Source organism: Pantherophis guttatus, chromosome 8 (genome assembly GCF_059756535.1).
Source record: "Pantherophis guttatus breed Tessera chromosome 8, ASM5975653v1, whole genome shotgun sequence".
Classification (NCBI taxonomy): domain Eukaryota; kingdom Metazoa; phylum Chordata; class Lepidosauria; order Squamata; family Colubridae; genus Pantherophis; species Pantherophis guttatus.
The window spans coordinates 26,485,844-26,499,434 of record NC_142070.1 but is presented as its reverse complement, the minus strand read 5'-3'; the positions used below and the strand labels follow the sequence as shown (position 1 = coordinate 26,499,434).

General features: G+C 33.3%; 1 protein-coding gene across 16 annotated transcripts in view; it reads left to right on the top strand.

Annotated features, from left to right (window-relative positions):
* The window catches only part of CAMK2D (calcium/calmodulin dependent protein kinase II delta), a 147,386-nt gene that overhangs the window by 106,698 nt on the left and 27,097 nt on the right, over positions 1-13,591 (top strand). For 8 of the 16 annotated variants that reach the window (XM_087874471.1, XM_034442343.3, XM_034442346.3 and 5 more), the window contains exons 12-14: positions 730-772; positions 8,896-8,933; positions 10,677-10,709. In XM_087874471.1, the coding sequence (XP_087730597.1) occupies positions 730-772; positions 8,896-8,933; positions 10,677-10,709 (114 nt within the window). The remainder of the gene's footprint in view (positions 1-729; positions 773-8,895; positions 8,934-10,676; positions 10,710-13,591) is intronic. The other 8 variants (XM_060686897.2, XM_034442345.3, XM_034442347.3 and 5 more) reach the window with 1 other exon arrangement.

Below are 13,591 nucleotides of genomic sequence, written 5' to 3'. Positions count from 1 at the left end.
TTATTGTTCGTAGCATTTCCAAAAATATATTCTAATTAATCCATAGTAGTTAATTTTATATGCAGAAATATCCAGTTTACATTTATGATGGCTTTTATTCTTCTTCTTTGTGCAGATTTTGTATTACCTTGTTGCAGAATTTGATGCCTGTACTCCTTTGTTTTAATATTCAGACTAATAAAATAAAGCCAGTTTCCCAATTTGTATGTGCAAATTCTTGCTCTCTATGTCTGGGAGTACAGCATTCTCAAATACTAAAAATAATGTAGCAGATACTGATTATCTGAAACTACACTTATTTTGAGCCCTAGAGAAATTTCTCTTTTAATATTCCTTTTCCTCAATCTTCTCTGTGGGGCTGAATGTATGTATATATAGGTGTACATTGGAAGGGTAGATGGAAATTTGCATTCATGTGTGAAATTGAAATAAATGCAAGCATACCTCCCTTTTTAATATGACATTTTAGTGCTTTTTTCCCCAAAAAATACCAAGTATTGTCAGTTTATGTTTTTAATAGGGAATAGAACTGACACATACTCTTACCATATTTGAAAGCAAAACCTCAACAAACATAAGAAGAAAAGTATAGAATTTAGCATGTATTCTACCACTATTTATAAATACTATATGTGAAGATGAGCAGATTTAGGATTCAATATTATATTTTGATATTAAAAATCATACAGTTTTATCTTCTAAAATATTGGCATTATGTTGGATTTTCAGGGAGCCATTTTAACAACAATGCTGGCTACAAGAAATTTCTCAGGTACGTGCAGTTCACTTCTATGCCTCTGTATTGTTAACTGTTGCTATGCATTCATGGAATGCATTTTTAAAAAATCTTTAACTTGTTGACATTATATTCTGTTTGTTTTTGGCAAATATATTTATGTTGACTTATGCATTGTCCAATTATAAGTGGAATAGGATGAAATAACCACCTTTTGTTATTTCGTCCTTGCTACAATATTTTTTCTAACTTCTTTTGTTATTACAGCTAAACATCTTACAAGAGTTGAAAGCATTTGTTAAAATACACAAATATGAGATTCAAAACACCCCCTTTCCTAAATTTTGTAGATTTTATATACAGTATCTATTGGAAAAGAATTTTACAATTAATTCCCGACAGACTTTATTAAAACATTTCTGTCAATTGTTTGGTTATGTTTCCCTTTTAAATGTGTCTGGAGGTAGTTGGGTACATGATAGGAAGGATTTTTCTTCAGTATTCAGACAGTGCTCCTTCTGTATTAGATTACATCCTTGCCATATGCAGTACGTGATGGAAAACTGCTAGTTCAAAATGTATGGTAGTTGTTTGCTAGACTCCTATGCTGGGTATATATCAAATTTCTTTCATAATCTCTTCATTATGCCAAAAATATAATTTGAACAGAAGGCCTCTGGTTGAAACCTTAAAATGCTTCTGATATTTAAAGTTTACTTATATTGTTCTAGATAAGTCTTTTCCAGCTAGCATGAGAACTGACACTAAATTAGCAAAGATTATAATAAGTAATTTTATTATTACAGTGGGTCACACAGTCAGCCAGATGTTTAGATTGGAGTTGACATTTTTGCCCACCTATCAAGTACCTGATATAAGCAGATGTCATTGTTTTATAATGATAAAGTATTGTCCCAGAGTATAAACTGTTCCAAACATCTGGCTGCCTTTTGCAATTGACTTATGGCAATTTTGTCAATGTGAATAATGTTCAAGTGATGCTACAGATTGTTTGGAATTACACCCAAGAGTGCCTATTACTCTTGGTATTGCTTTCTTTTGCCATAGTCTTTTCTCTTTGTTATTTTGTATTATAGTTGGTCTCACAGTTAACCAGAAAAACTGGATTTGGCATTTTTGTCCACCTATCAAGTCCTTCCCAAGGACTTGTATTATTATTTTTATGGTTTGACGCACAGTCAGCCAGATGTTCAGACTGGATTTGGCATTTTTGTTCACCTATTTCCAAGGGCCTGGGATAAACCAATATTTTTGTTTGAAGGTGTTACAGACAACAGTGTGAAATCATAGCTGACAGTTCTTTATCTGGTGTTGGCCTTCATATACATTGAGTTCCTCCCAAGATCATAGATCAGGGGTGTCAAACTCGAGGCCTGCAGGCTGGCTGCGTCATGTGCTGGTCACGCCCACGCCCAGTTTAACGAAGGGAAAAAGTTCATGATATGTCATGTGACGACACCGTGACAATGCGAGTTTGACACCCCTGTCATAGATGTTGTATCAGTGTAGAATATGTGCAAACTCAGGCAAATGATCAATTTGTAATTGACAGGTGGAAATTTGTCAATGCACAGATTTTCTAAGTGTCATCACGATTGTTTGGTATGGGGCCTAGAGTGCCAATAACAACTGGACCCACCACAGCCTGTTTATGCCATAATCTTTCAACTTTGATTTTCAGATCTTGATATCTGTGATCTTCTCCAATTCTTTGTCTGCTATTCCACTATTCCCTGGTATTGCCAGATCAATTATTCATACTTCATTCTTTTCAACTACAGTTGAACCTGGTTTGTGAGGAACTAAGAGTTTTATCAGTTTGTATTCAGAAATACCAAAGTGTTTTAATCTGCTCATTTTCAACTACTTTTTCAACATCAATTTTTCATTACTGGCATGTGATGATTTTTACAGATGTTCCAATGAATCATTTTGGCAACCATGTTATACATTGTTTATAAACAATTAGTGCAATCTTCTTGCACAAGCTGAGTATATGATCCACTGTTTCTTCTGCCTCTTTTGCACAATCTGCACTTTTAATCATTTGACGATTTTTCAATTCTGGCTTTGATTATATTAGTTTAAATAGCTGTTGAGCAGCCAAAATTAAGCCTCCAGATTCTTTTTTTAATGTTCCAGTTGTAAGCGATTGCCAAGTTTTATCTTTATCCACCATTCCCTTGATCTTTTGTAGAAATTGATTCTGTAATACTTTTTCTTGCCAGCATTCTTTTCTTGTTTTTTTTGCATTATTTCAATATTCATGTTTTGTTTCCTGCACATTCAGTAAGTTCCAATTTTTAACTGGCATCAATACTTGTTTTTGGCTGTCTTACATGTAATCAGCCAAAGTTTTCTTTCACTGATTGTTTTACTTGAAGTAAACATCGACCTCCATTTCTGTGGGGCAAGTATAATCTATCAATATCAATATGGGATGTTGTGTATAGTGAATAGTCATTAGCTTTCTTGTTTTTCAGTTCAAACTGCCAGGTTCAGTTTGTGTCTAGTTACTAATTCCAGGGGTATTTTGCATAATAGGTATAGCCCGAGTATTGATGGCTTTGATGGTGTTTCCACCATTTAATTTTATCTTTAGCACTTTTCTCTCTCTAAATCAGGGCTGTTAAACTTGTGACCGCAGGCCGGATGCGTCACATGCTGGCCACCCGGTTTAGCAAAGGGGAGAAATGTCACGATATGTCATGTGATGCCGCCATGACGATGTGAGTTTGATAGTGGTATCAGAGCATTTGCAGGGAGGATTGGCCTTTCATATCTAGAGGATCCTCACGGATATAATCTGTGAATCTTTTCTATTCACAAAAGTTACACAACCGAGAAAAATTAAGAATGTACAAAACTCCTAAATTTTAATAGTTAAATATATTCCTTATTAATGGAAACTAAACAATTTGTCATGCAAAATTTAGTGCCCCTCGTGTGCACCTGCCACTGCAGTTAGGTGCGTGAGGGGAACACATTCCATGCACAGGCCAAGGGCAAGACCTGTAAACAGGCTATGAAGATGACCAGCAGCGACCTGCTCTCCAACCACAAGCTGAAACAGACAGTGGGGCAGAGTAAGCGCATCCAACGATCCTCATCATGTTTCTTTCTACCGCTTCTGCTTGCTGCTTGGACAGCCAGCCTGGTGCTATGCTGGCAGTGGGCTACGGAGCCATAGCGTGCATTAGCTGAGGGGCCGTCAGGCTGCGTCTACAGCCGGAAACCATCCCTTTCCCCCGCACACAAAGGGCGGCTGTTTCTGGCTGTAGCTGCCCTGCCCCCTGCCTTGCCTCACCTCATCCTGTGGGACAAGCCTCCTGCCCAGCGCCCCACCCATCTGAGAATGGGTGGGGTGCTGGGCGGGGTTGGAGATTCCCTCCCCAACCCCGCCCAAACCCACAAGCACCACCCTCGTGAGCGGCATCAAGCGGGCCACAACCCCTGGCCACGCCCAGTCAGTTAGGACCATTTCCCTGGCCATGCCCCCTCCCCCCGGCCCACAGAGGACAACCACAATGCTGATCTGGCCCTCAATAAAATTGAGTTTGACATCCCTGTTGTAGATCAATTCTTCCATTCAACCTGTGTGTTGTTTGTTAATATATGTCATGGTTACATTTTACATTTACAAATTACATCTATTCTATGTAATTTAAGACAAGGTGGTATCCAGATGTCATGAGGGCATTTGATTTTAATTTATTCATTTTTTTTAATATGCACGTTGTGTACAACATGCTCCTCTTCCTTTTTTTTCTTTTGGTAATTTTTCAATGTATTTATAAAACATTTTACTTTCTTTTGGTTCTTAATCAAGAGCCGAATATTTGTGAAATATTTGTTTCTTGTGAGGTAAGCTCCTAAGAAGCTAAAAATTCCTAAGAAATGCTTCCTCCAACCCATGTGATGTTGTTGCCTTTTGTATGCTGCTTTAGGACAGAACAAAATCTTACAGGAAGTACATCATAGTATCATATTGAACCTACCCTCCATTAAATTGTCTAGTGCTTATGTGACCATGGAAATTCATAGCAGGATGACATGTTTCAAAATCCTAAATATCATTGAGGAGGCAGGCTGAAGAAGCTTCGGGGCATTGCTTGTCATGGCTCCCATAACTTCTAGTTTCAGCCTCATTTTCATTCTTAGGGCTTTCAATGTAATAGTCTTTTAATTAAGAAAAATGAACTCAGTGCAAAATAGTTTCCCCCAATCCTTAGAGTGATTAGGCATATTTAAAAACTGTAATGGGGTAAAACATCTTTTTCATTTTAATATAACTCAGCATATATATATACTGTGCTTCTGGTTCTCATTTACTTGGGGAAAAAACCCTTATGTTTTCAAATTTTCTTACAGCTTTAAGAAGATGATAAAATAATTTGTCAAAAAGGGGATTTTTGGCATTTTCCACAAATAAATCATTATTTTAGTTCAGATTGCTAGTATGCATATTTTGATACCTTAGTTTTAATGTAGTTATTTAAAAAAATTAAGATTTCTTTCTGTTTAAAATTAATTATTTAATTTATGCCCAACATTATATGCTAGCATGCGTTAAGTAAGGTATCATTTAAATAATTAATTTTACTCTTTTATACTTCAACATATATTCAGAGTAGCTTGCTAAGTTGGATGTATATTTTATAGTTTGTTACAATATAGTTTGAGCAAAAACCTCTCTTCTGTAGCATCCATAATCCACAATGATTGCAAAACAGGTGCATTATGATATTGCAAACAAGTCAGAATTATCTGACTTGTCTTCACAATCCAATCTTCACAATGCACATTGTTATTCCCCATACTTCATTACTATATTGTTCTTCTTTATGATGAAGCTTTCTTTAGCTTTATCTGTGACACGTTTTTCGACCCATTCATGTAGAACACAAGGTTCTTTCAGTACTTTTTAAACAAGATTTATGATAATATTTCAGAAATCTCAGCATCTGGATTGTTTCCCCTTAACAGTCCAGTTTACCTTCCACATTCTTGAAAAAGAAACTCTCAGTCTTCTATATTGCATGAACTAGTGAAAAGCTGTTCTTTTAAGTCAGTGGGAAATTATGGCCCTTTTACGATCTGGCTCAGGAATTCTGGGAGTTGAAATGCACAGGTCATTAAAGGGGCCGTAGTTCCCCACTTCTGTCTAAGTGACAAATGTACAGATACCATTTCAGTGTTCTTAGCATGATTGAAATAGAGTGCTCAGCTTTAATATTTTATGAATCAATTCTTAAAATTCATATAAAGTACAAGATTATAGGATTTGATGAATGAACTAACATTTAACCACAGTTTCCTTTTTTTGTATGATACATGCATGCAGCAATTTAGTTAATCAGGATTAACACAACGAGGAGGCAAGTCTTGGAATGCATTGTCAGTATCAGTCTTTTTCAATAAGATGCCCTTTAGACACATTGACCTGGAACTCCAAGAATTCTCAACCAAAATGGTTTATACCAATTTGGCTGGAGACGGTTGGTGTAGATACCTTCACTAATAAAAGTTTGTTTGCAGAGATGAGAAACATTTGATTTCTGGTTCAAAGCAAATCCATAATATGCATCACTGAGTTAGATTTGGACTTTTGTGCTTGATATTATAGCCCAGCATTTTAGCCATTGCTCTACAAAAGTCAGTGTTGTTTTAAATGCAGTTCTTAAAGAAGAAGGATGAATTCATTTGGATCCTGTTAATATTCAGCCAAATGTAATCAAAAAATTACCAAAGGTTAATCAGATATGTGCTTATTATACTGAAGTTAAAAAGCTACAAATTCATCAAGCTTAGAGATTAGTAAAATTATACTAATTTCATTTGGACTTGTATCCATCCATTGTTTTTTATGTTTAGAAATGGAACTTAGTTCCAAAGTATCAGCCACTGGAAGCATTATTCCTCAAATAATATTTTACAAGAACTTTGCCTCATTGCTTCAGCCAAATAGTCAGCTTCAATTATTGAAGATTGATATTATTTTTTGAAATATAAGAGGCAATACATTCTTGTTGTAAACATAATAAGCAAAACCTTATTAGTTGTGTTCTTGAAGTGGCAAGACTTACATAGTTTTACCACAGTGTATTTATTGATTTAGAAAATTAATATTTCATTCATTTCCTTAATGGCTCTTGATAATGTACAAAAAATAACAATAATAAAATGTATTAAATAAGAAACACTAAAGACAAAAGCAAAAACATGAAATATTAAAATTTATAAATACTCAATTTTTAAAAATCTGAACAATACTATTTCAGTAAAGAAATATAATTAGTGTTCCTACAAAACAATAGAGAAGGGGGCTTGCTTCAACTTCAAGGTAATTTTATTACAAATTTGTAATTTGTAATAAATTAGACTTTGCAATGGAGAAAGCAAAATGAAACAATGCTAACAAATACATTTGTGCTGGAACATGCAATAGGCATCTAATTGTTGCTGGGCAGACTTTTGTATTCCTACTTCAATTTAAACATTTTGAGTCTAAATTGCCACTTATAAAACCAGCATAATCATTTTGCCACAGAAGGAAGATTTTGGAGAGTGCAAAGTCAGTTTTCAAATTGTTTATGCAGATACAATCTAGTATGTTTTTCTTCAACCATCACGAAAACAGAATTCCTATCCATAAAGTGTTTCTGTTCAGAGCAGAAGATAATAGTGCCACAGATAATGCTTCACTCTCATTAAGATAATTGCATTTCTGTTTGGTAGTACTGTATAATATAATTTAGAACCCATTTGCTCAAAATGGTTTGTTAAATATCCAGCTCCAAATGCATTTATAATTTGAAAAGTTATTTATTTCATATGACAAGTAAATTATTGCTATATAAACTTCATTTATATAGCAATAATATCTAAAGTGTAAATTCTAACAATATTTTAGTTATCTTCTTAATATTAATTTTCCATATATCTGTTAATATTATTCTTATATAATTTCAACAAGACTACAAGTGAAGGTGCTCAAGTTCCTGAAGTCGGATTTTCTCTTGGAAAAAAACAAAACAAAACAAATAGCTAGGTCATTTTATAAAAGCTTATAAATACATTCATTATTCTTAAATGTACAACTTTTACCTTTTTTAAAAAAAAATCCAAGGACATGTCACAGGATCATAGGGGTTAACATGCACCATTTGACCTTCTTTGATTCTTTCTGCTTTGTCCTTTTTTGGAGGACAAAATATAGCTTGATACTTCTTCCCATCTTCTTTTTGTCTCTGCTGCTGAGAATTCCTAAATCACAAGATCCAGACCTTGGAATCTTCCCCAAACCATTAGGTAGGAATGAGAAGGAAAGGAAATGAGTTTGTGAAAAATCTCAATTTGATCAATCCCCTTCAACAGAGAGGTCAATGCCTGGAATGCACTACCTGACTCTGTGGTTTCATCCTCAAACCCCCATAATTTTAACCTTAGACTGTCTACTGTTGACCTCACCCCATTCCTAAGAGGTGTGTAAGGGGACTTGCATAAGTGCACCAACGTGCTTACCGTCCATGTCCTACTGTCCCCATTTATTCGTATCCATTTCCTGTATTCATAATCATGTTTATACTTATATCTGTTATCTTATACATGCTTGACAAATAAATAAATAAAAATAAATAAAATAAATTTTCTTCTGATCCAAGTGGGAAGAGCTGGCTTCATTCAATTCTCTTCCATTGAGTTTCATATGGGGTAATTTAAAACAAAACTACGAGAGGCATTAAATGCTTTCTACCTCACTTGCGCAATTTAAGGAATTTCTTATCTATGACTAGGTTTGTTCTATCGCTCATGTATAACAAATGTGGTTATATTTTATCATATATAGTACCTTGATAGAAGGAAATATTTACAGTAAGAAAAGTTTTTAAATCAACAATGTAAGTCATATAAAATAATGACCTATAATTTTCTCCACCTTTGTCTGTTTCTCCTTTATGTGTACTTTACATATCAAGATATATCACATTATTATCGAAGTGCTTTGCTAAGAGATGGTAGAATGATGAAATGACAAATAATGATAACTGAAATTCACAAAAAGAAAGAAAAATATTTTTTATAGTTTTCTTGTTAAATTAGGCAACTGACACTATTTGTTTCCTTCTGATTTATAGCAGCCAAGAGTTTATTGAAGAAACCTGATGGAGTAAAGGTAAGTTACAAATATAAAGGGCAGCTAATGATAGTCTCACTAATTTTTCACTGGCAAATCACCTTCTAAATTCCATGCCTTTGGGCACTGATATAACTGATCCTGTTCTTCATTAAGAAGTCTATATATGTATGCACATACACAAGAACATGCAAACAAATGTGTGTGCACATGTACACCCAAACAAAGAGGATGGTATCACCAGTGCCCTGTTGTTTATTGCAGAAAGTTAAGAATACAGTTCTCTTTCTTTTCTCTTTCTTTTTAACAGAAAATTAACAGTTAATAGAATACTTTTTAAGAGGCCTTTGGGGCAGCAAGTAATATTTACTTAGAAGTAGGTGAGGCAGGGATAAATTATAATTACTTAGTTCAAAAGCCATGTAACGTGTTTTACTTGTTGAACTTCTTAATGTTTCAGAGTTGTAAATGTTTTGATTTTTCTTGTGAACTGCTTAGAGTCTTATCTTAGGAAGGGGCAATACATAAATCAATGTGTTAATTAATTAATTAATTTACTTTCTAGTCATGCTAATGATTTATCCCTTTCTAGCCATTTTTTGAATAGCATCCTTTTTATATTAGCATTGAAAAAATTATCACAAAGTTGGCCAATCATTGACTTGTATTCTGCCAGAAGAAATCATTATACCTGGGCAGAAAATAATATATTTTAAGATCTCAGTTACAAGTTCAGATTGACTAAGCAAAATTATTAAGAAATAGAAAATGGTTGTAGCTTTCCTATATGACATAGAATTTCTGAGCCTGTGACCTCAGAATAGCATACAAGGAGAGATTGTTCCATATACAGTATACTGTTTTAGTACATAGAAAATTAGTTTATGAAAAATGGGGAGGGGGGGGATAAGATTATTAGCTTTAAATGAAACTTTTCAGATGTTAATTGAAGTGTAATTTCTAAGTATCTTTCAGTTTATTTGAACATTCTTGGAGTTAAGTTTCTACTCTTCCATTTTTCTTTTCTTGAATCTAAACTTTAGAGTATATAACTCATTGTATGTTTCTATTGAATTTGTGATATGCATACATTTATATATTTCATGTGTAAGCACACTGGTAATCTAAGCCAGCCACTCTGAAACAGCCAAATTCAATATGATTTATTTCTGGACCCGGCCGGTGCACTTCCCAAGATTAGCTGGACCTCTTGCAGAATGCTATTTGTGGTACTGAGAATATGTTCTAGTCCTTTTTCCACTAACCCCAATGACTATGTGAGACTTCTCTGTATCCAAAGTCTATCCTTTTCAGTGGAACAAAATGGCTGCTTCTTTCCCACTATTGGTTAATTCAGTAGAAATGCCTTGCCTTAATGCATCTGTAATACTGCATGCCCCAATTCAGGTAGTTCAATAGTATTTTATTGCAAATCTCTAACAGTCTTGGTTAAAATTGGTTTATTTAAACAGATATGCTGATGATAGTTACTACCAGCAATTTGCAGCTATTATTCTTGGAGTGGGGGTGTTATGGCGAATATTCAGAATTATTTCTCATACCTGTTTTCATAGGGCACCATGAAAGGAGAATTCATTTTTCAATGCCTATCAAAGAGGAGATTCTATTCATATGCAGAATATTTCTCCCATTTCTGCAAATTGGGCCTTTTTAAAACAGGCAGCCAAAATACAACAAACATGTTGTTCTCCATGCATTGATTCTTTAAATCCAACCAGTCATATTTTCTTCTTTTCCTTTCTCTCTGACTGGTCATATCAGAAAAGGAAGTCCAGTTCGAGTGTTCAAATGATGGTGAGGATCTTTATCTGCCAGACTTTTCATCCTATGAAATGTTCACACTTAGAAATGAAATAGATGTATTTATCATTGAGTTGGTAATGTAACATCAGAAGCTACAAGACTTAAAATGCACATTTGTGACTTCTGTATCACTGTAGTGTTACATCCTAAATAAATCATTTGCAATTTTTTTACACACTGTGCAAATATTGGCATGAAACTGATGGAATACTGGCCATGACCCTATTCCAGTACAGTAGCATTGTTATTTGAAAGCCTTCCGTATTTTTTGTACAATCTTCTTGTACTTAAAACAGGTAGATTTCTGAAAGGTAAAGAAAAAAAGTGATATATTCATTCCAGTAATCTTAGAATCTAGCAGGAATTTGGAGGTATCAATTTAAACCATCACTGGAGCCACCACTCACTGGTTGGTATTACACAGTATTTGCACCAAATAGTACAGTCTGGTTTCTGTTATCACAGACTTATTTTAAATATAATTGAATGCGATATATGTTGAATCAGATAATTCAGTTGAGTTTATTATATTTATTTTATCAATACAATTACTCTTTTTTGAAATAAAACTGTTGGAAAAGTTAGCTTTTTTTTTCTTTGTACTATTTTAATGTAGAACACTATTTTTACTATGTGTTTAGAATGGCAAACCTGGATTCATAGATACAAGGAGGAAATGAAAGACAAGTATCATAAATAGTTAACTCAAATTTTTTAAAAAGTAAAATGACATTGGTGAATAGCAAATGTTGAATCCCACTTGGCTATGTTTGTGTTTTTCCTGGGAGATTTTAAATGTTTGTTAAATTTTTAGGTGATTTAAATATTGTTATAATATTTAATATTGTGGCAAAATAGATTAGAAGTGTGAATCAATCAGTAAATGTTGATTTTCTTGTCAGACTAGTTTTCTTATTTTTCTATTTCTATCATGTCTGTATTACATCTGCAAAAGATTCACTCTGTCTAAATTAAGACAAAACGAACGATTTCTATCTTACTGATTCATGGGACATCAGTCTTTAGGAAAGGGGTCTACAATTCCACATTCATTTTAGAAGATATTGCTTAATATTATTTAGAAACCATACAATTTTGAATTAGCTTCTAAAACCTTTTCCTAAATGTTAGTCCTTTAAAAAAAGTATATAATATTATATGCACTGAAGGTGATAATTATCATTATTAGTGAAAATAATGCTCTTCATTGTAATTTCTGAATGGTTTGTATATAATTATAAAATGACTATCAAGATAGAGCCTGAAACCCCATGTAAGTTTTGAAAGGTATTTACGCCACTGATGTACAGATTTACATTGTAAAGTATTTTCTCTTGGCCACATATCTTTCTCAAGATTAAAGTTGCTTGACTAATACTTAATATTTGATTCCTGCTCACGATTTTGATAAGCCATATTTTTTCTTTTTGTCGGTGGATATTTTCCTCTATTTTTTAAAGTACCAATTTTGTGGTATGCCAACTTGTGTTCATATAACTTTATGTCTTTCTTTTATTATTAGCTTTCTTGAGATTATAAATTACTTTTTTGTGTTACATAGAAAAAATAGCATGAAATTAGTTTTTTCACCCATCTTTTAATTCAAAATAAATTGGTATTTTTTTTAAAAAAAATGTTTAATTGAAAGGATACAGAAGTTCCTGAACAATATAGGAGTGGAATACTGTCTATGAACGTGTCTGTAGGTCATGTTTGTAGATTACCATTTACAGAGATTGTCCATTTACAGAGTAGATTGCCATTTACAGAGCTTTGCTAGTATGATTTTTTTTCTCATATTGCAAGACCCTATTTTTAAAAAAATATTGTTTAATGCTGTATTTTTGATAAAAGCACTGTGAATATTTCCCATTTTAAGCATACTGTAAATGGTTAAAGATTAACATAGTGGATATATCCCCCACCATGTTGTTATATCTCAGATCTATGCAAGATAAGCTATCACACAGTTTCATTTATTTTATCACTTCTGTAAAATGTTTTATTTTTGTGGGTGACAGTCAATACATCTTTTTGCCTTAAGCTACCCTTTGAATTCCAAATTTTTGACTGTCTTCTCTGTTGTATTTAAATAACCACTTCAGATTCATCCTCTCCAGGGCTTCAACCTTTTACTCCCATTCATGCTTTTTTTAAGGATAGTAATACATTTGACATCTCAGTATAGTCTGCCAGAATAATACTTGCATTACCCAATAATAAGTCTAAATGTGATATCATTAGCTTGCCCGTATTCATTTAATATTGGTCAAAGAAGATGGGTGAAAAACAACATTATTATTTTTATTTTACTTTTTGTTTTATTTTACTTATTTTGCAAATATTCTGTATTGCTGATCAGTTAAATCTTTTGTCTGGTCAGCTCTATTGTTTCAGTGGTTGCTTCCATTTTCCAGTCTCTATGTTTCTCTGTGTTTATGCTTGTATATGTGGGTACACAGGCATACATATAGACACACATACAGCCATGCCTGAAAATATATATATATTCACGGTAGTTCTAAATTTTAGCTTACTTATATGATGAAGAAAAATTAATCAAATTTCCAAAATTACATTTAACACGCGAGGCTTTTTTTAAAGCTGCAAATATAAAATATTTGCAATATTTTTAGGGTGCATTTGTGGTATGTTCATTTTTAGTTCTTAAGAGTTTAAATCTAGTTCATAATGTAGATTAGACTGAAAGATTAATTTGTATACAGAGAAACCAGACAATTTTGGATGAAACAATCTTCTATTAATTTAGTTAATTTTCTACATAATTCACTTTAAAATGTACTTACCAAGTGAAAAGAACTATATATATCTCAGTGTTATGAATACTGTATGCTAATTATTCATTTGAGCTG